At 44.0% G+C, this 24,494-nt stretch overlaps 1 protein-coding gene across 1 annotated transcript in view; it reads left to right on the forward strand.

The window, feature by feature from the left end:
• Positions 1 to 15,816, forward strand: part of LOC139416045 (fibroblast growth factor 11-like) — a 117,004-nt gene extending 101,188 nt beyond the window's left edge. Inside the window, exons 4-5 of the mRNA XM_071164287.1 lie at positions 15,130 to 15,328; positions 15,626 to 15,816. Coding sequence (XP_071020388.1) covers positions 15,130 to 15,328; positions 15,626 to 15,768 — 342 coding nt within the window. The 3' untranslated portion in view covers positions 15,769 to 15,816. The remainder of the gene's footprint in view (positions 1 to 15,129; positions 15,329 to 15,625) is intronic.
• The last annotated feature ends 8,678 nt before the right edge of the window (positions 15,817 to 24,494 follow it).

Consider the following 24,494-nt stretch of genomic DNA (forward strand, 5'->3'; position numbering starts at 1 on the left):
ATTTACTGTCTTCAACCTGCCTTCAGCCTGTCTTTGTATGTTCCTTATTTACAGTCCTCGACCTGCCTTCAGCCTGTCTTCGTGTGTTCCTTATTTACTGTCCTTGACCTCCCTTCAGCCTGTCTTCGTATGTTCCTTATTTATTGTCCTTGACCTCCCTTCAGCCTGTCTTCGTATGTTCCTTATTTACTGTCCTTGACCTCCCTTCAGCCTGTCTTCGTATGTTCCTCATTTATTGTCCTTGTCCTCCCTGCGTGACCCTCTCCTTTTCTTTCTTTCCCACTCTCTCTAACAACAAGCTCTCACAGTCTCACTATAGAATTAGTCGTTCACCTCTCTCCCTCATTCCTCTCTCTCCCTACTCTATCCCCCCCTCTCTCCCTCATTCCTCTCTCTCCCTACTCTATCCCCCACCTCTCTCCCTCATTCCTCTCTCTCCCTACTCTAACCCCCACCTCTCTCCCTCATTCCTCTCTCTCCCTACTCTAACCCCCACCTCTCTCCCTCATTCCTCTCTCCCCCTACTCTATCCCCCCACCTCTCTCCCCCATCCCTCTCTCCCCCTACACTATCCCCCCACCTCTCTCCCTCATTCCTCTCTCCCCCTACTCTATCCCCCACCTTCCTCCCTCATTCCTCTCTCTCCCTACTCTCTCCCCCCCTCTCTCCCTCATTCCTCTCTCTCCCTACTCTCTCCCCCCCTCTCTCCCTCATTCCTCTCTCTCCCTACTCTATACCCCCACCTCTCTCCCTCCCTCTCTCCCCCTACTCTATCCCCCACCTTCCTCCCTCATTCCTCTCTCCCCCTACTCTATCCCCCACCTCTCTCCCTCATTCCTCTCTCTCCCTACTCTATCCACCCACCTCTCTCCCTCATTCCTCTCCCCCTACTCTATCCCCCCACCTCTCTCCCTCATTCCTCTCTCCCCCTACTCTATCCCCCACCTCTCTCCCTCATTCCTCTCTCCCCCTACTCTATCCCCCCACCTCTCTCCCTCATTCCTGTCTCTCCCTACTCTATCCCCCATCTCTCTCCCTCATTCCTCTCTCCCCCTACTCTATCCCCCACTTCTCTCCCTCATTCCTCTCTCTCCCTACTCTATCCACCCACCTCTCTCCCTCATTCCTCTCTCTCCCTACTCTATCCACCCACCTCTCTCCCTCATTCCTCTCTCCCCCTACTCTATACCCCCACCTCTCTCCCTCCCTCTCTCCCCCTACTCTATCCCCCCACCTCTCTCCCTCCCTCTACCCCCCCTACTCTCTTCTCTACCATCCCTCCTCTCTCCCTTTCCACCTAAGGAGGAGCCGTGCGGTGTGGCCGATGGCCATGCCTATCCCCAGCTCCTCGAGGAGCAGTAGGGACTAGAGAGAGGCTAATGATGGAGGGAAACTCCTTGTCATTGGTCTATTGTCTGAGGCGCTGCCTGCCTGCCTGGTGCCTGGGCTCAGCTACAGCTAACTCTGGGGTAACATGTGGGAATTGCTTTTTAATACAAAATAGTGCTCAGCCGGGTCTGGCCCACTTTATTAACTGTGTTCTGGAGAAACCCTCCTGGGCTGAGAGAGGGGGCGAAGGAAGGAAGGAAGGAGGGATGGGAGGTGGGAGAGTGGGAGATGAAGTTGCACACAAACACACACACACACACACACACACACACATGGACGAACAGGAGTACACACACACACACACACACACACACACACAGTACGCAGGTGTAAACAAACTGACAGAGGAAGGTAGACATAATTGGGACAGCCAGCTCTGATCAGGCAGAACTGACCAGCTTACTAACAGGCTGGGGAAAAGTTGGACCAAGTAAACTTTTAAACATTTATACAATGAAGATAAACTAACAACACTTTAATAACACTCAAACACTGCTAATAACAGAGATAAGAGAAAGGGTGTGTTTTCATGTTATGTGCTATGCTTCACCTGGGTGACTCCCTATATAAAGTGAGTTCCAGATCTCCTGCTTTGGTTTTGTTATCTCCTTCATTATCTTCCTTCCCCCACCCCTCCCCCTTCTCTCTCTCTCTCTCTCTCTCTCTCTCTCTCTCTCTCTCTCTCTCTCTCTCTCTCTCTCTCTCTCTCTCTCTCACACACACACACACTCTCTGTATCCTCTCTCTCTCTCTCTCTCTCTCACACACACACTCTCTCTGTATCCTCTCTCTGCTTCCCCTCTGCTATACTCCTTGAGTAGCTCTTTCCAAACCCTCCGGGGCCTTATTGAGATGCAGGAAGGCACTGCCCGCAAGATAGGGATCACCTCTCTCTGTCACGTGACATTACACAGCCCCGAAAGGGAGGAAGGAGAAGAAAGGAGGGGAGGGGGGAAACAGAGGAGGACGAGGCAGGATGGATGTGGGGCACAGAGGGACACAGAGGGGGATGATGAAGGAGTGGAGGAGGGGCACAGAGGGACACAGAGGAGGAGGAGGGAGGAGGAAGTATGGAGGGGGATGGAGGAAGCGAGGGAGGCAAGGGATGAGGGGTAGAAAAGAGGGAGGGAGGAAGGAGGAGAGAGGAGGATTCCACCACCTCCTAAATATAGTGCAGCTATAGCGAATACAATAAATGCATTTAATGTGACAGAGTTATGGGCCCAATGGGTGAAGCACTGAATGGACAAAGCCCCGAAGGTTCTGCATTCTGATCGCTACTATTTATCCATTGACAGACACAATACATAGATTACTATACAGTAGTATACACACACACACACACACACACACACTCTCTCTCTCTTTCCCAATATCTATTATCACAGACACGCTTTATGAACTACATCCTGTGCCATTTATTGGCTGTCATACAGAACACTAACTGGGATAGATTATATTTTGGGGTTTCTCAGCTCCCAAATCTATCATGCTGTTGTAATTTGTAATAGTTAGCTATTCCTTTCCCTGTGTGTGTGTGTGTGCCTGCGTGAGCACGCACATACGTACATGCCTTTGTGTGTGTGACAGAGTACATGCGAATGGTTGCTTGTCTAAGGCATAGTAAAGTATAGCCAGCTGTGTTTTGCCGCAATGCCATTGTTAAGACTAGAGGAGGTCATAAGGTACACCAGCTACTGTTGAGGGACATTTACCTCCCTGTAGAACCACCCTAATGTAGTGTTTGTGCGTGTGTGTGTGTGTGTGTGTGTTGTTGAGATGATGCCAGAATGAGAGTGCTCCTTCTCTAGATAGATATTTCATTAGGATGTTCTGTTGATATCTTTGGTCAGTTGTAGGGGGTGTGGACGGGCGTGGAGACAGTGACACTGTGCAGTATATAGGCCTATACATAGAGAAAACTGTTGTGAGAGGGCACACACACAGTATGCAGTGCATTCGGAAAGTATTCACACCCTTCCCCTTTTCCACATTTTGTTAAGTTACAGCCTTATTATAAAATTGATTAAATAACTTTTTTTCCTTATCAATCTACACACAATACCCCATAATGACAAAACGAAAACAGGTTTTTAGAAATGTTTGTAAATGTATTAAACTAAACAACATAAATACTTTATTTACACAAGTATTCAGACCCTTTACTTTGAGACTCGAAATTAAGCTGAGCTGCATCCTGTTTCCAATGATCATTCTTCAGATGTTTCTACAACTTGATTGGAGTCCACCTGTGGTATATTAAATTGATTGGACATGATTTGGAAAGGCACACACCTGTCTATATAAGATCCCACAGTTGACAGTGCGTGTCAGAGCAAAAAAACAAGCCATGAGGTCGAAGGATTTGTCTGTAGAGCTCTGAGACAGGATTGTGTCGAGGCACAAATCTGGGGAAGGTTACCAAAACATGTTTGCGGTATTGAAGGTCTTAAATGGAAGAACTTTAGAGCCACTAAGACTCTTTCTAGAGCTGGCTGCCCGGCAAAACTGAGCAATCGGGGTAGAAGGGAGGTGAATTGATTAAGAACCCGATGGTCACTCTGACAGCTCTAGAGTTCCTCAGTGGAGATGGGAGAACCTTCCAGAAGGACAACCATCTCTGCAGCACTCCACCAAGCAGGCCTTTTTGTTAGAGTGACCAGAAGGAAGCCACTCTTCAGTAAAAGGCACGACAGCCTGCTTGGCCAAAAGCCACCTAAAGACTCTCAAACCATGAGAAACAAGATTCTCTGGTCTGATGAAACCAAGATTGAACTCTTTGGCCTGAATGCCATGCGTCACGTCTGGAGGAAACAGCATCATGCTGTGGGGATGTTTTCAGCAGCAGGGACTGGGAGACTAGTCAGGATTGAGGGAAAGATTAACAGAGCAAAGTAAAAACCTGCTCCAGAGTGCTCAGGACCTCAGACTGGGGCGAAGGTTCAACTTCCAACAGAACAATGACCTTAAGCACACAGCCAAGACACTGCAGGAGTGGCTTTGGGACAAGTCTCTGAATGTTCTTGAGTGGCCCAGCCAGAGCTTGAACCAGATCGAACATATCTGGAGAGACCTGAAAATAGCTGTGCAGCGATGCTTCCCAGCCAACCTGACAGAGCTTGAGAGGATCTGCAGAGAAGAAAAGGAGAAACTCCCCAAATACAGGTGTGCCAAGCCTGTAGCATCATCCCCAAGATGACTCAAGGCTGTAACCGCTGCCAAATGTGATTCAACCAAGTACTGAGTAAAGGGTCTGTATACTTATGTAAATGTGATATTTCCATTTGTTTTATTTTATACATTTGCAAGAATTTCTGAAAAGTGCTTTTTGCTTTGTCATGATAGGGTATTGTGTGTATATTGATGAGGAAAAAAAATATTCAATACATGTTAGAATAAGCCTGTAACGTAACTAAATGTGTAAAAAGTCAAGGGGTCTGAATACTTTCCGAATGCACTGTACTGTATATAACGTACAGTATCTGTAGCGTACTTACAAGTACCACTACTCTATACATTAAACACACAAAACCCTTTAAACCGCTGCTGACCACACACCATACGAGTGTTAGACTCAGGTCAACTACCCTTTTTTCTCCTACAGTAAGAACCAGACTGAATGTCGGCGTGTTAGTGCATATCCCTGTCATGCCAAACAGTCACATAAGATAAACCCTGTAGGGAGTGTTCCTAGTTGGAGGTTTTCGGATGTGACCCGGAATGAACTAGGAACACAGTGTTCAAACTGTTGCGTGTTCGTTCAACCTTGTCCTCAGGTTGTGTCAGGGTGATTACTCATGTCTGGTTTAGGAGGGGGGTTGAGATGGTTGAGGGGTGAGGTTTTGCTCCCTCTTTGGCCCCCTAGCCCTTGGCCCCTGGCCCTGACGGATGAGCTCATTAGTCAATATAGCTAGAACCTGCAAGGATCCACACTGGCCTCAGAGACCACCATGCACTGTGCAACACACACACACGCAGGGACGCAGGAGTGCACACACACGTACAGTAACGCACAAACACATGCCAATACACACACACACACACACACACACACACACACACATATGTGGCAACACACACACAGGCACACACGCAGGGACGCAGGAGTGCACACACACGTAAAGTAACGCACAAACACATGCCAATACACACACACACACACACACATATGTGGCAACACACACACAGGCACACACGCAGGAGTGCACACGTACAAACACACAAACAAACACATATGGATACATGCACATACACATCTCCCCTTCCGTCCCTCTCTTGTGACCTTCCACACCTTCCATCGAATCAGAAAACGCTTGTCTCTTTTCCATCGAGTCAGCACTCCCTCTCTCCCTCCTTCCCTTTATTCAAACTCTGTCTGTTTTTCTCATTCTGTCTATCCTCTTCTTCTTCACTCTTCTCCCCCTCCCTTTCCTTAAACTAACCTAGCAGCGAAGGCATGCAGACACACGTGGGCTTCAGGTATGGGGGGAGGTAGAGCGGTAGAAAGAGATGGAGCGAGAGAGGAGGGCAAGGTTGAGAGGTAGGAGAGATGGGGGTTGAGAGAGAGAGAGAGGGAGGGAGAGGGAGTGAGGGAGAGGGGGAGAGAGAAAGAGAGAGAGGGAGGGAGAGAGAAAGAGAGAGAGGGAGGGAGAGAGGGAGAGGGCTGTGTGGGGTGGGTAGGTTAGTTCTAGTTTCCTCTGGAAAATCCCCAAACGCTCAGCGGGGTCTGGCAGACAAGGTGAGATGCAGAGGACAACCCCCCTCCTCCTCCTCCTCCTCCTCTCCAGCTGTTCTGAACATGGTGTGTGTGTTTTTGTGTGTGTGTGTGTGTGTGTGTCAGTGGGGTCAGTCACTGTGAAGGCTCCAGCAGCTCAGGGATCCAGGTAAGAAAGATCCAAGGTGATAATTTAGCTGCCCGTTGATTGGCTTATGACCCCTCCATGCACCTGGACTACAGTACCTGAAACCCTCTTTTACACACACTTCCTTTATTATGCCCTAATTGTCTCTATACTAAAGGACGGACGGCTTTAATGAGTGATATGGGATGTTCTCGTCAAGTCTTTTATGAGCCGTTTATAGGGATGTTTTGTATCCGTTGACGTCTTAGATGACGTTGGAGACAGCGAAACCTGTCACACAGACACGCACACACACACATTTACACACACACACGTTGTATCCGATCAACGGCGTGAAATACCATTGTTCTCAGGGAGACAGCCAATAAGTGTCAGGATGGTTAAACCCAGGATTAACCTTTAGTTGGCCGATTCCGAGCTTGGAAGCGTTTCTATCTTCTCCATGCTTGGGTGGATGCAACCACAGCCTAATCCTGTTTTTTTCTTCTTTGCACTAATGCCTATTGACTTTTCACAGAGGTCCTACATGAAATCAATTCTCCAGTTGACTGCTTTGAGAGCTGAATGGTTAATGTCAACCCAGCAAGTACTGGTGGAGGAGAGATGAGGAGAAAGAGGGAGTGGGGGAGAGAGGTGGAGTAGAAGACTGGGGGGTTCTGGTTGGTGCCAATGTCTGGAAATCAACCTGGTTCCTGCTACATGTGCAAGCTCAGAGTTGAGCAAGTAGGATGTAAATAGTTGTTTCCATCTTGCTCACACACTCTCTCTCGCTCTTTCTCTTCCTCTTCCTCCCACTCTCTCTCTCTCTCTTTCTCTCTCGCACGCTTGCATCTCCATTCTGTTCTCTGATCTATCTCTGTCCCAAATCCTTAACCCTCAACACTCCCTCTCCCTTCCTCCCTCCCCTTCTCACCCTCATCTCTCTCTCTCTGTTCAGGATTCATTTATGTAATGTGGTGTGTGAGAGAGGATGTGCCCAATACAAATCTGCCTCAAATATGCAACAGGAGGGATTGATTTAGCAACAACAAAAAACCTAAATGAAATCCTCACATGTGTAACGCAGGTGTCGAACCTGAGTGAATTTTAGCCTGTTTTAAGAGGGCCAATGCAATGGGAGATCTGAGGTTAGGTGTTTTGGAGAAGTGGTCTCTGTGTTAGTATTGTACCACCAACAGCAGCAAGGCAGTGTACTACAAACACTGTGTGTTTGAGCAGCCCCTGCTGGAGAGAAGTGGAATTGCAATAGTGATATAGTTTTGGGACCATATTTATTTAAATTGTTGTCATTTAGCAGACACTATTATCCAGAGTGGGTGGCAGGTAGCCTAGCGGTTAAGCCAGTGACATGGGTGTCGATTTAAGGCAGCACTCCGCACCTCTCTGATTCAGATGGGTTGGGTTAAATGTGGAAGACACATTTTGGTTGAATGCATTCAGTTGTGTAACGGACTAGGTATCCCTTTTCCCAATTTACATGCGAATTTAGGGTTAAGTGCTTTGCTCAAGGGCACATTGACAGGTTCTTCACTTTGTCTGCTTTGAACCAGCAACCTTTCAGTAACTGGACCAACACGCTAACCGCTAGGAAACCTGCTGCCCGCATTCATTGTCTCATATCAGAATGTGATGTGTATGATAATATGATGTGTGTGATGATCATGTGATTCTAGATCTGTACTGTATCGATCTGTACTCTATTCAGGTTTTTCACTCACTAGATATGATATATTTATGCAGGAGAGAATAAAAGGTGACCCAGGGACTAACATCCACACCACCTACATTACCCTTGTCATTGGTTGGTTAGAGAGTGAAAGAGTGATCACTGGTTGGTTAGAGAGTGAAAAAGTGACCACTGGTTGGTTAGAGAGTGAAAGAGTGGTCACTGGTTGGTTAGAGAGTGAAAGAGTGGTCACTGGTTGGTTAGAGAGTGAAAGAGTAACCACTGGTTGGTTAGAGAGTGAAAGAGTGGTCACTGGTTGGTTAGAGAGTGAAAGAGTGGTCACTGGTTGGTTAGAGAGTGAAAGAGTGGTCACTGGTTGGTTAGAGAGTGAAAGAGCACTTTGAAAAACATCCAACCAGACTTTGACAGACAAGCCCTCTAACTGACCTACCGATTGAAACAGTACCCATTAATAGGTTAGTATGAAATCATCCTGAACCTGTACCAGAATCAATAGGAACAAGGATGAAAAATGAATAGAATGGGGTAGACAGAGGGAGCTACAGCAGAGGAAAGAAAGAAAGGATGTCTGATGAGTTGGTGTGTTGTTGTGTCCTACAGTTGTACGGAAGTGATTGACAAATCACTACGAGACAGACAAGTAAACAACTAAACCGTAGAAAATGCTTTTGTTTGAATTCTTTTCAGCACAACCATTCGTTTTAGGAGTGAAGGGTTATGTTTGAGTTCTCTTTCATTCTCTCCTTCTTCCCTTCATTTTAGGCCCCTGGGTGCAACACTGAAAGGTGCTGGACATGTTTTAGCATTCTCTCTTTACCTCGCTCCATCCTTCTATCCATCCATCCTTTATTAATTCATACCCCCCACTCACAGCTCAGAGAGTAGTGTGCTTTTATTTATTGATGACCCTGGAGAGAGAGAGAGGAACTGGCTGTGTTTAGGAGCCCCAAAGGAGTACTGTTTATTTAATGAGGAGAGGTGACCTGGGCCACACTGTGTCTGTCTAGGGCCCTCAGGGGCCTTACAATGTCTGGCTTGGGTCCTCTTAGGTGCCACATACACTACCGGTCAAAAGTTTTAGAACACCTACTCATTCAAGGGTTTTCCTTTGTTTTTTTTGTATTTTCTACACTGTAGAGTGATAGTGAAGACATCAAAACAATGAAATAATACATGTTATCATGTAGTAACCAGAAAAGTGTTAATCAAATATATTTTATATTTGAGATTATTCAAATAGCCACTGTTTGCCTTGATGACAGCTTTTGCACACTCTTGGCATTCTCCCAAACCAGCTTCATGAGGTAGTCAACTGGAATGCATTTAAATTAACCTCTCAGGGATTGGCCCCTTTTTTTCAATTTTCGCCTAAAATGACATACCCAAATCTAACTGCCTGTAGCTCAGTCCCTGAAGCGAGGATATGCATATTCTTGGTACCATTTGAAAGGAAACACTTTGAGGTTTGTGGAAATGTGAAAGGAATGTAGGATAATTTAACACATTAGATCTGGTAAAAGATAATACAAAGAAAAAAACAACTTTTTTGTATTTTTTTGTACCAACACCTTCGAAATGCAAGAGAAATGCCATAATGTATTATTCCAGCCCAGGTGCAATTTAGATTTTGGCCACTAGATGGCCAAAGTTTCAGACTCATCCAATGAACCATTGCATTTCTGTTCAAAATGTTGTTTCAAGACTGCCCAAATGTGCCTAATTTGTTTATTTTTCATTTTTTAAATTGTGCACTCTCCTCAAACAATAGCATGGCATTATTTCACTGTAATAGCTACTGTAAATTGGACAGTGCAGTTAGATTAACAATAATTTAATCTTTCTGCCAATATCAGATATGTCTATGTCCTGGGAAATGTTCTTGTTACCTACAACCTCATGCTAATCGCATTAGCCTACGTTAGCTCAACCGTCCCACAGGGGAGCCACCAATCCTGAAGAAGGTGGAATTTCTTTCCTCCTTAATGCATTTGAGCCAATCAGTTGTGTTGTGACAATGTAGGGGGGGGGAGGTATACAGAAGATAGACCTGTTTGGTAAAAGACCGAGTCCATATCATGGCAAGAAAAGCTCAAATAAGCAAAGAGAAATGACAGTCTATCATTACTTTAAGACATGAAGGTCAGTCAATCCGGAACATTTCAAGAACTTTGAAAGTTTCTTCAAGTGCAGTCGCAAAAACCATCAAGCTCTATGATGAAACTGGCTCTCATGAGGACCGCCACAGGAATGGAAGACCCAGAGTTACCTCTGCTGCAGAGGATAAGTTCATTAGAGTTACCAGCCTCAGAAATTGCAGCCCAAATAAATGCTTCACAGAGTTCACGTGACAGACACACACATCAACATCAACTATTCAGAGGAGACTGTGTGAATCAAGCCTTCATGGTCGAATTGCTGCAAAGGAACCACTACCAAAGGACACCAATAAGAAGAAGAGACTTGCTTGGACCAAGAAACACGAGCAATGAACATTAGACCGGTGGAAATTTGTCCTTTGGTCTGGAGTCCAAATTTGAGATTTTTGGTTCCAACCGACGTGTCTTTGTGAGACGCGGTGTAGGTGAACGGCTGATCTCTGCATGTGTATTTCCCACCATAAAGCATGGAGGAGGAGGTGTTATGGTGTGGGAGTGCTTTGCTGGTGACACTGTCTGTGATTTTTTTTTTTTACCAGCATGGCTACCACAGCATTCTGCAGCGATATACGCTATCCCATCTGATTTGGGCTTAGTGGGACTATAATTTGTTTTTCAACAGGACAATGAACCAATACACCTCCAGGCTATTTTATCAAGAAAGAGAGTGATGGAGTGCTGCATCAGATGACATTGCCTCCACAATCACCCGACCTCAACCAAATTGAGAAGGTTTGGGATGAGTCGGACCGCAGAGTGAAGGAAAAGCAGCCAACAAGTGCTCCGCATATGCGGGAACTCCTTCAAGACTGTTGGAAAAGCATTCCAGGTGAAGCTGGTTGAGAGAATGCCAATAGTGTGCAAATCTGTCATCAAGACAAAGACTTTGAAGAATCTAAAATATAATATATATTTTGATTTGTTTTAACACTTTTTTGGTTAATACATGATTCCATATGTGTTATTTCATAGTTTTGATGTCTTCAATGTAGAAGTAGTAAAAATAATGAAAAACCCTTGAATGAGAAAGTGTGTCCAAACTTTTGACTGGTACTGCAGGATGCATCCCAAATGACACCCTATTCACCTTTTTAGTGCAATACTTTTTACCAGGAACCATAGGACTCTGGTCAAAACTAGTGTACTATATAGGGAATAAGGTTCCATTTAGGACAGCCATAGTGTTTGGTTGGTTCCTCTTTGGGGCCATACATTGGCTCTATCTCATTTCTAATCTCCTTGCCTCCTTCTCAACCGTATTGGAGGAGATGGTCTAAAGTCCCCCCTCTCAGACCTTCTTCTCCAATGCGTTTTGAGAAGGAGGTGAGGAGATAGGATGTGAGGAATGGAGGAAAGAGGAAATAACTGCCGACTGATTGAGATGTGCTATGGGGACCTGCTGTAGAAGGTTACAGTCCCTAGTGGTTTAGAGATGAACTGGTCCCTGGACTCCACTGTAATGGAGTCGTTCTGTGAACACACACACACACACACACACACACACACACACACACACACACACACAAACCCCGTTCGCTCTCCCTTCTCCGGTGTTCTGTAGGGAGTTCCCATTTAATTAAGTTAATTAATCAATTAATGGGGTTGAGCGAGGCTGTCTGGTTTGCTCTGGGCTTCTCGCTGTTAACTCAAAGACATATCTCTTTGAAGGTGTGTGTGTGTGTGTGTGTGTGTGTGTGTGTGTGTGTGTGTGTGTGTGTAAATGGGGGTGGGTGTGTGTGTGTTAGCCTATAAAACTCCCTCTAAAGATCCAACCGCATTTTAAGGAAGATTGCCTGGGCTGGATCTTGGTTATTGCTAAGACAATTTAATGAACTAATGATAGTGGATTAGATCACAACTTCTAAAGATTAGACCTCTACACCCCACTCTTTGCTATCAACGTTAAGTTAATGAGTGAGTCAGGAAATTCATGTGTAATTAAGGTAGCAATTGAAGTCACTGTAATTAGCTATGCAGGTGTGTATAATGGATTTATAGACGATTAAAACATGCGTCTTTAATAATGGAGAAAGAGGAGGATGAGAGAGATAAACAGAGGGATGAAAAAGAGGTAAACAGGATAATGGAGAGAGAAACAGAAGGAAGAAGAAGAGGTAAACGGTATAATGGAGAAAGAAACAGAAGGAAGAAGAAGAGGTAAACGGGATAATGGAGAGAGAAACAGAAGGAAGAAGAAGAGGTAAACGGGATAATGGAGAGAGAAACAGAAGGAAGAAGAAGAGGTAAACAGGATAATGGAGAGAGAAACAGAAGGAAGAAGAAGAGGTAAACAGGATAATGGAGAGAGAAACAAAAGGAAGAAGAAGAGGTAAACAGGATAATGGAGAAAGAAACAGAAGGAAGAAGAAGAGGTAAACAGGATAATGGAGAGAGAAACAGAAGGAAGAAGAAGAGGTAAACAGGATAATGGAGAGAGAAACAGAAGGAAGAAGAAGAGGTAAACAGGATAATGGAGAGAGAAGCAGAAGGAAGAAGAAGAGGTAAACAGGATAATGGAGAGAGAAGCAGAAGGAAGAAGAAGAGGTAAACAGGATAATGGAGAGAGAAACAGAAGGAAGAAGAAGAGGTAAGCAGGATAATGGAGAAAGAAACAGAAGGAAGAAGAAGAGGTAAACAGGATAATGGAGAGAGAAGCAGAAGGAAGAAGAAGAGGTAAACAGGATAATGGAGAGAGAAACAGAAGGAAGAAGAAGAGGTAAACAGGATAATGGAGAGAGAAACAGAAGGAAGAAGAAGAGGTAAACAGAGAGTTTAAAAGAGGGGAGGGAGAGAGAGGGGGAAGAAGTAGTAAAGGTAAACAGAGAGTTTAAAGAGGGGAGGGAGAGAGAGGGGGAAGAAGAAGAGGTAAACAGAGAGTTTAAAGAGGGGAGGGAGAGAGAGGGGGAAGAAGTAGTAAAGGTAAACAGAGAGTTTAAAAGAGGGGAGGGAGAGAGAGGGGGAAGAAGAAGAGGTAAACAGAGAGTTTAAAGAGGGGAGGGAGAGAGAGGGGGAAGAAGTAGTAAAGGTAAACAGAGAGTTTAAAGAGGGGAGGGAGAGAGAGAAAGGGAAAAAGTAGGAGAGGTAAACAGAGGTAAGAATGAGAGGAAAGAAAGGAGGGAGAGATACACAGATGGATGTTGAAGAGAGGGAGAGTAAAGTCCTTATTCAGGGATTTTCTGTTCACCAGTCACATCAAGGCTCCAAATCAATCCTGAAAATTGGTTTGTTCCTCGACAAGGATACCAAATGAAGGGGGAGGGAGAGGGAGGGACGGAAAGGGAGGGACAGAGAGAGAGAAAGAGAGGAGAGGGGGAAATTCTGAGGGAGACAGAGAGTGAGAGAGTGGGAGATGGAGAGAGGGAGAGAGCATATTATGGTAACTGACACATTCTTGTCAGATCCATAGATGGACAGATTGGTGATGTAGATATATATATATAAATGGACCGGAGGATGATGATATAGATATAGATGGACACCATCCTGTAAAACACCAGTCTCAACGTCAACAGTGAAGAGACGACTCTGGGATGCTGGCCTTCTAGGCAGAGTTCCTCTGTCCAGTTTCTGTGTTCTTTTGCCCATCTTAATCTTTTCTTTTTATTGGCCAGTCTGAGATATTTAATCTGAAACAACCGTTTTTAGCTGTGCTAACATAATTGCAAAGTGCTTTTCTAATGATCAATTAGCCTTTTAAAATGATACACTTGTATTAGCTAAGACAACGTGCCATTGGAACACAGGAGTGATGGTTGCTGATAATGGGCCTCTGTACGCCTTTGTAGATATTCCATAAAAATCAGCTGTTTCCAGCTACAATACTCATTTACAACATTAACAATGTCTACACTTGTCACGTTCTGACCTTAGTTCCTTTGTTTTGTCTTTATTTAGTATGGTCAGGGCGTGAGTTGGGGTGGGCAGTCTATGTTTTATGTTTCTATGTTTAGGTTTCTGTTTCGGCCTGGTATGGTTCTCAATCAGAGGCAGGTGTCGTTAGTTGTCTCTGATTGAGAATCATACTTAGGTAGCCTGGGTTTCACTGTTGGTTTGTGGGTGTTTGTTTCCGTGTCCGTGTGTCGCCACACGGTACTGCTTCGTTTTCGTTCATGGTCACATTTATTGTTTTGTATTTCTTAGTGTTCAGTTTATGTTTTATAATAAATGATATGGACACTTACCACGCTGCGTTTTGGTCCGATCTCTGCTACCCCTCCTCTTCAGACGAGGAGGAGGAAATCTGCCGTTACAACACTGTATTTCTGATCATTTTTATGTTATTTTAATGGACAAAAAATGTGCTTTATAGATATAGATGTGGATGGACAAGATGGTGATATGGATGGACAAGATGGTGATATAGATGGACAGGATGGTGGTATAGATATAGATGGACAGGATGGTGATATAGATGGACAGGATGGTGACATAGATGGACAGGACGGTGATATAGATGGACAGGATGGTGACAGATAGCCTCTGTGTTTGTGTGTGTGTGTGCACGTGTGTGTGTGTGTGTGTGAGCGTGCACGTGCTCGTGTTGTGTTCATTTTGCGCAACAGACACAGATCCTCCCCTAACCCTGTCACAAGGAAATGTGGGCTCCATTCTGCGCAATTCCCCATCTGAGCCTTTGGAATTTGAAATTAAATATATGGAATCAAAATATTTGTCAGCACTTTCAATCTGTTGTTCTTGTCCACTGATCTGGAGTGTGTAGTGTGAGTGAGTGAGTGCATTTGTGAGTGAGTGAGTGTTTGAGTGAGTTAGAGCATGAGTGAGTGTGTAAGTGAGTGTGTGAGTGAGTAAGTGAGTGTGTGAGTGAGTTAGAGCATGAGTGAATGTGAGTGAGTGAGTGAGTGTGTGAGTGAGTTAGAGCGTGAGTGAGTGTGTGAGTGAGTTAGAGCATGAGTGAGTGTGTGAGTGAGTTAGAGCATGAGTGAGTGTGTGAGTACACTACATCTGCTTATCTGTGTTTGTGTTCCCCATGTGCTCACCTATGAATATCATTGTGTCTCTGTCTTCTAATCTACAGGAACACTTCACCCCAGAGTGCAAGTTCAAAGAGAGTGTGTTTGAGAACTACTACGTGACGTACTCGTCAATCCTGTACCGGCAGACCCAGTCGGGCAGGGCCTGGTACATCGGCATCAACCGGGACGGACAGGTCATGAAGGGCAACAGGGTCAAGAAGACCAAAGGGGCGGCCCACTTCCTGCCCAAACTCATAGAAGGTAGGCTACTATTCTCAGACATCCCAGACATAGGACATGCTGGAACATTTGTAACGTTGTGGGCAGCAAGCGGTCTTTCTGCAAAGACCAGTTGGCTACTGTAGATGTTGCTCAGGTCTCATTTAAAAATAGATTTGTTCAGCTCAATGTTATTGTCTCTCTCCTCTCTCACTTATTTTTTTCCCATCCTTTTATCCAATCCCTTCCTTCTCTCCCTTCCCCTATTTCCACCCTCTTCCTCCCTTCCTCCTCCTCCCCTCCTCTCTCTCCCTCCCTCCCCTTCTCTCCCCCATACAGTGGCAATGTACAGGGAGCCTTCGCTGCATGAAGTGGTGGTGGTCGCCGAGCTGAGTCCGCCCAGAAAAACGGCCAAGACCTCCGATTCGCCCGTGCTGCAGAACGGCAAGAAAGACCCGCCCTCCAAAACCAAAACTTCCTAGCGCATGGAGAAGACAGGGGGCAATGGGCACTGACTGGCACTGGCACTGACTGGCACTGGCACTGACTGGCGAACAAAGTCTTCCTGTTTTTATTACAAAGGGGTGTCACCGTCAAATGTTTCCCCCCTGCCCCACCGAGCAGTGCGTAGAGGGGGGCGTATTGTTCTATATTCCCACAGGTTTCATCCATACTAATGTAAGGTTGACCAAGGATGTGAAATTTCACTCTATTCCGTTTATAGTGCACTACTTCTGACCAAAGCTTGCACAGGACTCTGGTCAAAAGTAGTGCACTGTAAAGGGAATTTGGGTGCCACATGGGACGTGTCCCCAAACACCCTGTTGTTCTCTTCACATCTGTTACCAGGTATTCTCTGTCCGTCAGCACCTTTGTGACCATAGCGATCCCCTCCATACTTAAGCAATGATGTGGAGGTTCTCTTTTCTTTTTTTCTTTCTCTCGTTCACCTTTGGTGAAATTTGATTAGTTTGTGACACGGAGTCAATTTTCCACTCGGCAGCACAAGAGAAACTTCCTCGTTCTTCTCTAGCGCTGTTAACAGCAGCTCTCTAATCAAAATCTCCCATACCTCTTTAAAGAGAGAGAGGAACCTCCCCACTGCACTGCATTGAACTACACACACACACACACACACCCTGTTGAGAGAGAGTGGTGATTGTGTGCGGGTCAGGGCTTAAGGAATGGTAATGACACCATCAGTGAGATGGTGTTGGTCTCTGAGAATCTGTTTGCAATACACCCTCCTATCACTACAACACAATGTATCATTTCTCTAGCTCATGCCTTCAGCCAGGGAGATACATACTGTTGGGACCACAGCAGGTCAGTGGCACCTTAATTGAGGTGGACGGGTTCGTGGTAATGGCTGGAGCGGAATGAGTGGAATGGTAGCAAATGTGTTTTCATGTGTTTGATGCCATTCCATTTGCTCCGTTCTGGGCATTATTATGAGCCATCCTCCCCTCAGCAGCCTCCTGTGCCGTAGGCCTATTGTGGTTTTGTTTGAGTGTTTTTGTAGTTGTGTATGTTATTGCAGGACAGTTGTGGTTCTTTCCTGAGGGCTACAGCCTCTTTATGGAATTATCAGGCCAAACAGACTGGCACCCAGGCTAATAACCTCCTGGTTCCATGTTTATTTCTGATGTTGATCTCAACTTCAGATGTAATAACCAACTAGTACGCACTGAACCTCATCAACACATGATCCAGTATCCTGAGCAGATCGTAGTTATTACGAGCCTCCTTTACTGCACGCTACACCATCATGTCTGGTCATTGCCCATAGCAACGTCATTGTTGTACAGTATGAAATCTGTTGTTGTTTTGTTGACGTTGACAGCGCCAGTTACAGGTTGCTAATTCTCGATGGCTGCATCCAAAATGGTACCGACCAGAGCTCTGGTCAAAGGTCACGCAGTACAGGGAATACGGTGCCTGTCGTTGACATGCGTCTACAAGACTATGATGTTTTTATTTTATTTTACCTTGATGTGGTTACAGGAGGGATTTGAGTTCCCATCCCAAATGGAATGTTAGGTCACACTTTATTTGGAGAATCCGGATTTATGGTCATACTGTCAACAAACTATCTGTTGATGAGCAACTACTTGTTAAGGTTACAATTAGGGTTAGAATAAGGGTAAGGTTAGGGTTTAAGTTAAGTTTAGGGTTAGGATAAGGGTTAAGGTTAAGGTTAGTTAGGGTTAGAATAAGGGTAAGGGTAAGGTTAGGGTTTAAGTTAAGTTTAGGGTTAGAATAAGGGTAAGGGTAAGGTTAGGGTTTAAGTTAAGTTTAGGGTTAGGATAAGGGTTAAGGTTAAGGTTAGTTAGGGTTAGAGTTCGAGCTAGGGTTAGTAGATAGTTACAGATGGACTATCCAAATAAAGTGTTACCGCAAACTATTTCCTACATAGCCCCTTGGGCCCTGATCAAAAGTAGTGTACTATGTAGGGAATAGGGTGCCATTTGGGAGGCAGAGAGCTAGGGCAGAGTGGTAGATGGAGGAGAGATTCACTACTTTAGAGTGAGTGGGCTTGTTTGCGGTGGTGGAAAAAGTACCCAACTTTCATACTTGAGTCAAAGTAAAGAAACCTTAATATAAAATGACTCAAGTAAAAGTAAATGTCACCCAGTGAAATTCTACTTGAGTAAAAGTCTAAAAGTATTTGGTTTAAAATATACTTAAGGATCAAAAGTAAAAGCATAAATATTTTTTAAATTTCTGGAAAGTCAGGGGCACACTCCAACACTCAGACATCATTTACAAATGAAGCATGTGTGTTTAGTGAGTCTGCCAGATCAGAGGCAGTAGGGATGACCAGGGATGTTTGGTTGATAAGTGCGTGAATTTGACTATTTTCCTGTCCTGCTAAGCACTCAAAATATAACAAGTACTTTTGGGTGTCAAGAGAAATGTATGTAGTAAAAAGTTCAATATTTTCACAAGGAATATAGTAAAGTAAAAGTAGTCAAAAATATAAATAGTAAAGTACAGATACCCCAAAAACAAATTAACTAGTACTTTAAAGTATTTTTACTTAAGTACTTTACACCACTACTTAAGCCAGAGGAGAGAAAGGGAGGGACGAGGGTTCAGAGAGAATTATAGGAATTACGATGGCTTCTTCCAGACCTGGTAATCCTAAATAAGGTGCTGACACCGTCATCAGGCATCTTCATCTCTCTCTCTCTCTCTCTCTCTCTCTCTCTCTCTCTCTCTCTCTCTCTCTCTCTCTCTCTCTCTCTCTCTCTCTCTCTCTCTGTTGTGAAAGTGTGTGAGCTGTAACACGACAGTGTCTGTTATGCTAGCAGGCTGTCTGTCTGTTATGCTAGCAGGCTGTCTGTCTGTTAGGCTAGCAGGCTGTCTGTCTGTTATGCTAGCAGACTGTCTGTTTGTTAGGCTAGCAGGCTGTCTGTCTGTTAGGCTAGCAGGCTGTCAGGCTGTCTGTCAGACTTTCTGGTTCTCACTGATTCAGACTTCACTTCAATTAAGCAATTAAATAGGGCTTCTGATTTATGTATTTGGGAAGCCCGGTTGCTGAGCCTAAAGGCCTATGATCACACACACACACACACACACACACACACACACACACACACACACACACACACACACACACACACACACACACATCTGACCCACTGATTCCACAAGCTAATTCCAAGCATGTCCAATTATTGAAAGGTTCTGAGAACATGAGTCTCTAGGAAGATTCCTTCTGCCTCAGATTAGAACTAAATGGTGTGAGACTGTCAGGAAAGGGGGATGAGGAGATGGAGGGGATGAGAGGAGTAGAGTGGGGAGGAGGCGATGGAAAAGAGGAGGGGATGATAGGGGAGGAGTGGAATGGAGTGGGAGGGAGATGGATGAGAGGAGGGGAGTGGAATGGGGAGGAGGGGATGAAAGGGTAGGAGTGGAGTGGGGAGGAGGAGATAGATGAGAGGAGAGGAGGGGATGGAGCAGAAGAGTGTATGAGAGGGGAGGAGGGGTGGGGAGGAGGGGATGAGAGTGGCGAGAAGGGGATGAGAGGGGAGGAGTGGAGTGGGGAGGAGGGGGAGATGATCGAGAGGAGAGGAGTGGAGTGGAGCGGAGGGAGGAGAGGAGAAAACAATAGGTTACATTAAATGAGCGCTTCCGCTGGTTTATCAAACCGGTCAATGTTGAATAAGGCCAGTGAATCCATAAATTGGATATACTGTATGTGAAATAGCCATGAATCCTGTGATTTTTACAGTTTTATTTAAGGGCTGGGGAAATCTATGTTGCAATACATTATGTATCAACCACTGTCTGTGCATGCATTACATTATTTTACATCACAACTCTGAATGCACACCCTCCACAAGCATTACTATTAACAATGAGAAAAGAAAGCGAGTTAAGGGCTAATGCTAAGCTAGTCCCTGACTAGCTGATATGGTGATCAAATTTTATTTGTCACATACACATATTTAGCAGATGTTATTGCGTGTAGCGAAATGCTTGATGATGATTTGATGATGTTGTGCCAGTACAACACTGGCACTCTAGCAAGTTGAGATTACATTACAGTGAGCACTGAATGTGAGTGTGTGTGTGTGTTGTCATCTGCGTGTGTATGTCATGTTACATACAGTATGATTGGTGTGTGTTCATAAAGGTGTGTCAGTGTAGGAGTAAGTGCAATTTTACACCAAATGTAATCCCGTTTGTTTTAACCCTTCAAATGGTTACACAACGTGTGTGTGTTTATACATACAGGACAGGTACAGTATATCGACGAGCACACAAGGTGTGAGCACCTGTATGAGCAGATATGTAGCCACAGGGCGCTGCTATGCTGGTGTGTAGGTTATGGAGTGTAGGATTGTACTGAGCTTCCATCTTATACAGAATCAAACATGCACGCGCACTCACAAACACACACAAAGTCATTTTCATTATAATGAACCTGACTTATTCAACAAACAAACAAGTTTTCATTTATTTACATACGCCTGTAGGTTGCAATAATGAATATAGAATGAACAATAGCTCATTGGAAATAGTACAACGCTACAGTAAAACACATGCGAGGATAATGTAGTTATTCAGATGAGCACCAGTGTTGTTTTAGGCCCCCCAGGTGTTTGCAGTGTTTTTCACTTTCTTATGTTAGATGCAGAGTGGGGGAACAACAATGGTGTTCATGGAGTTGCAAGAGTTGTAGTGCTTCTCCACTGAGGAGAGTGTGTGAAGTCCTCATAAGGATAGTAAAAAAAAAGGACAATTCAGACAAATGGGGACATTTTGCCGGTCCCCAAAATGAAAAAGGCAATTTTAGGCTTAGGCGTTAGGTTTAAAGTTACAATTAGGGTTAGAATTAGGGTAAGGGATTTGGGGGTTTGGGGTTAAGGTTAGGGTTAGATATAATAGGGTTAAGGGTTAGGGAAAAAAGGATTTTGAACGGGAATCAACTGTTTGGCCCCCACGAGGATGGTGTGGTTCGTGTTGTGCTGTGTTTTTGCCATGTTCAAAGTGGTCCCTGATCCACTGAAGTGTTGAATACATCTAAGAACAGACATACTCCTCCTCCTCTCTCTTTTCTTCCATGTCTCTCCATATCCCTTGCCTTCCTTCGGGGAGTTAGCTATCACTTCATGTCATTCAGCATGAATTACTGTGTCTTTGGACGGCCATTCATCTCTTGTCTATCTGCTTTACCTCTCCATCCTGTGTATTACCTGACCATAAATTGATCAGAGAGATCAAGAGCTGGATTTACAGCTGTTAAGCTCCCCATAAAGTGCCCCTGGATTCTATTTTAAATGCAAAATATCCTCCCTTTTGAGAGCGTATTATATTATATTAATACTTTTCACTCTACATTTGTAAGTGGGAGAGAGAGACCGTGTGGATGCTCGTGCAATAGAGAGTTCAAATGTGTGTGTGAGATATGGTTATTCAATAGGGTTAAACGATGGAGGTTCACCCACTCCGTTTGCCCGGTGTTACCAGGGGGTCTTTTCTCCTTCCATCTTTCCCTCCTTCTCTCCCCAATAGCAATGTGTGAAAATGTGTCCATTCACTCTGTCTCTGTGTGTGTGTGCGCTTGTGAGTGAGGAGAGGTAAACATCAAGACGCCAAATCAATGAGAACTAGTCGTTTGGCAGAAAGGAAGAAACTTCATTAAAAGATGCAACACAGGTTATACAGTATATCTACGAGAGTGTTAAACAAATTAGCAAATGTGTTTTGTCAGACCTTTAACTTTTAAAAACGTTTTTCCATGTTTGTTTGTGATCGGAGTTGCTGTTGCATGTGTCCGTGTGTGTTACTTTGGGGTGTAGTCCTTCTTCCCACATCTGCAATGCAGCAGAAAAGAGACACAAAATGGAAAGAGAAAAGCTCACATGCTTGGACAAAATAACTAAGTCAAGGTCCCGTTCTCAGATATTTTGCTTCTGAAGCTGCTTGACAAAATAGTTTTCTATTGAGGCCCTGACCCAAACCAGCCCTGAGTTTAATGCTAAAATACCACTGGCCAGTAGCTATCTCCAATCTCTGTTAGTCCTCAGAGTAGTGCTGCATTTTAAAGGTACAGTCCTGTCCTGAAGCACATCTGCAATGCACACACAGCACTTCTGCATGTCGGGCTGGGCCGGCGCAGATGTGAATCACAGAGGTCACCTTTAAAATAGGAGCTAAGCTGGGGAGCTGCCCCACCACTGAGGTACTGCATACTGTTTGTCTCAATGGGCTTTTTCTGGTTAAATAAATAAATACCAGGCCTGGGTTCAATAGTATTTGGAATCATTACAAATACTTCATGTGGGCTTGATTGAGCTGTCCTGGCACAATGGAAGTAATAGAATACCGGCAAGAATGCAAACCCTACAAATGCTATTTGAATCGTATTTGAGCCTAGGCCTGCTGCACAGTAACTACTATGGTCTGATGGTATGCTGAAAATGTATTACTGTTTTTTAAAGTGGGATCTTGTTGGTGAAGACTGAGATTGATTGTTATTTGATTGTCATGGGGGTATGTTGTTGGGGTTATTGTGACTGTTGTAAAGAATGTACTTTTGGGGGATTCTGTCGATAGCATTGGAGTTGTTTAATGTATATATCTTAGTTGGTCCATCCATGTATGTTTCTTTCTTGATTTGATCTTGTTTTTGTTCGGTATTTCAATACATATCCATGTCTGGTTTCAAATCGGACTCTGATGTGTACCGCCAACCCAACACTGAACCCCAACTCAACAATGTAAACAAAAAGGCAAAGAGAAAAGTAACATTTTAGTGAGTGATTGTGTGTAAAGACGGAAGGATATTCATCTTTTGGCTACTATGTCTTCCGGAGCCCTAGTACCCCTCACCATGGATACAGACCTCTCAATCAAACTGGATGACCTCTGACCTATGAACCCTGAGAGGAATCTAACTGGCTCTCCAGCAGCATGCAGACTGCTCATTCACTGTCTCTCTCTCTCTCTCTCTCTCACACACACACACACACACACACACACCGTATAACCCACGTGTGTGATTCTGCCATTGATAAAAGGGGTCTGCTTTGTACATTGGAGCCCCCTACAGTTTTGTATTGCATGGATGATCCAAGTTATTGTGATGATGATGACTATGATGATGATGATGAAGTCTTCCAAAAAGGGATTTTATGAAATTCTCCATATTACTTGTTTCATGTCTTCCAATGAAAAATCAGTACTTCAGTCTTCCAGCTAACAACAAAACCACGATGACACTATTTTTGTACCAAAACAATGGGACTATCATATCCATGGAAACGTGGCAGGGGGGGGGGTCAGATGTGCATCGCAGTGTGCCCCCTGTTGCACACAAAGAGGACAGCAACACCATACCATCTAAAAGCAAAACGCCGAACCATGTATCACCGAAAAGACAGAGAATGGGACAATAAAGGAATAGAGATCTATCTAAGGCTGTTTTGAGCACTATAGCCTACGGCAGTGGAGAGAGTCACAGATGGACTGTACTACAAGCATGCATGCGTCCAACATTTACAGGATACATCAAAAAAGAAAGACGAGGAGTCCTCTATTTACTCCCCCCCTCCCTTCCCCCAATACACACTCTACTCCTCCTTGAACCCTTGTCTTCTCTGCTTTTGCAATATGATCTGTATTCATTTCCATAATAACTTACACAAAGTCAAGGGAGACATGTTATTGGATATAATTGAATAAAATCTCATATATTTGTATGATTGTAAAAAAAAAAAAACTGGTCTCATGTGTCTTTGAATTGTGTACTGCGCTTTCTTCCATAGCCTGCTTGTTACAAATAGGCCTATGCAAATAAACAAGATTATTCTGATTTTTCAAGGTTATTACTGTGTTCACCAATAACTAATTTCTTGACGTTTATTTTTGCATATGACTAGCTTACATAATTAAGACATCATTGCTGGTCATATCTGATAGATCAATAATCTGATTCCTTATTCAATGTCTGCTCCCCATCAGATGCAACCTAACCTATCTTTATGGGCTAGTGCTATCCGGGATCCATGGAATGTACAACTCTGACATCACTCCATTGAAGTTTAAATTGAAAAAGATTAAGGTAAGGCTTAAGATTTTAGGGTTAGGTGAGGATTAAGGTTAGGGTAAGGTTAGGATGAGGGTTATGGTTAGGGTGAGGGTTAAGGTTAGGTAAGGGGACAAAAACGTACCCACAAGGAGTACAGGGTGCACATAGCACATAGACAATTACCCCACTTATTTTATGAACTTCTAGTTAAAACCAAAATACAATTTTAATACATTGTAAAAATAGATGAAGTGGTCCCAGAACACTCAAATCTTCCAACCAGAATAAAGGGTAGTTAGTTTCCTGTAATGTTTGTTAGTGGTCACTAACTAATTACCATCCACAGTGAACTTTAAAAACATAACAAATATGAAAGGATAAATGAATTAATAAATATATATATATATATATATATTATTTATTTTTAGCCTCAAAAGGTTGTAAGTACTGATGTTGGCAACTATACATAAATAAGTGCTAATTGTTGAAACAAGTGAAATAAGAGGAGGGGAAGAATTCAGAATAGCCTCCTTTCAAATTCAAAAGAGGAAAACCTATATTCTGTTACCATGCAAATCACAAAAACAACACAAAGAAATCCCATGAAGATTATGTAAGAAATATTTTTAATAGAGGATCTATTAAAATTGGGTTAGAGGTTAATTG

The sequence above is a fragment of the Oncorhynchus clarkii genome, chromosome 9 (assembly GCF_045791955.1).
Source record: "Oncorhynchus clarkii lewisi isolate Uvic-CL-2024 chromosome 9, UVic_Ocla_1.0, whole genome shotgun sequence".
In the NCBI taxonomy this organism is placed as follows: Eukaryota; Metazoa; Chordata; class Actinopteri; order Salmoniformes; family Salmonidae; genus Oncorhynchus; species Oncorhynchus clarkii.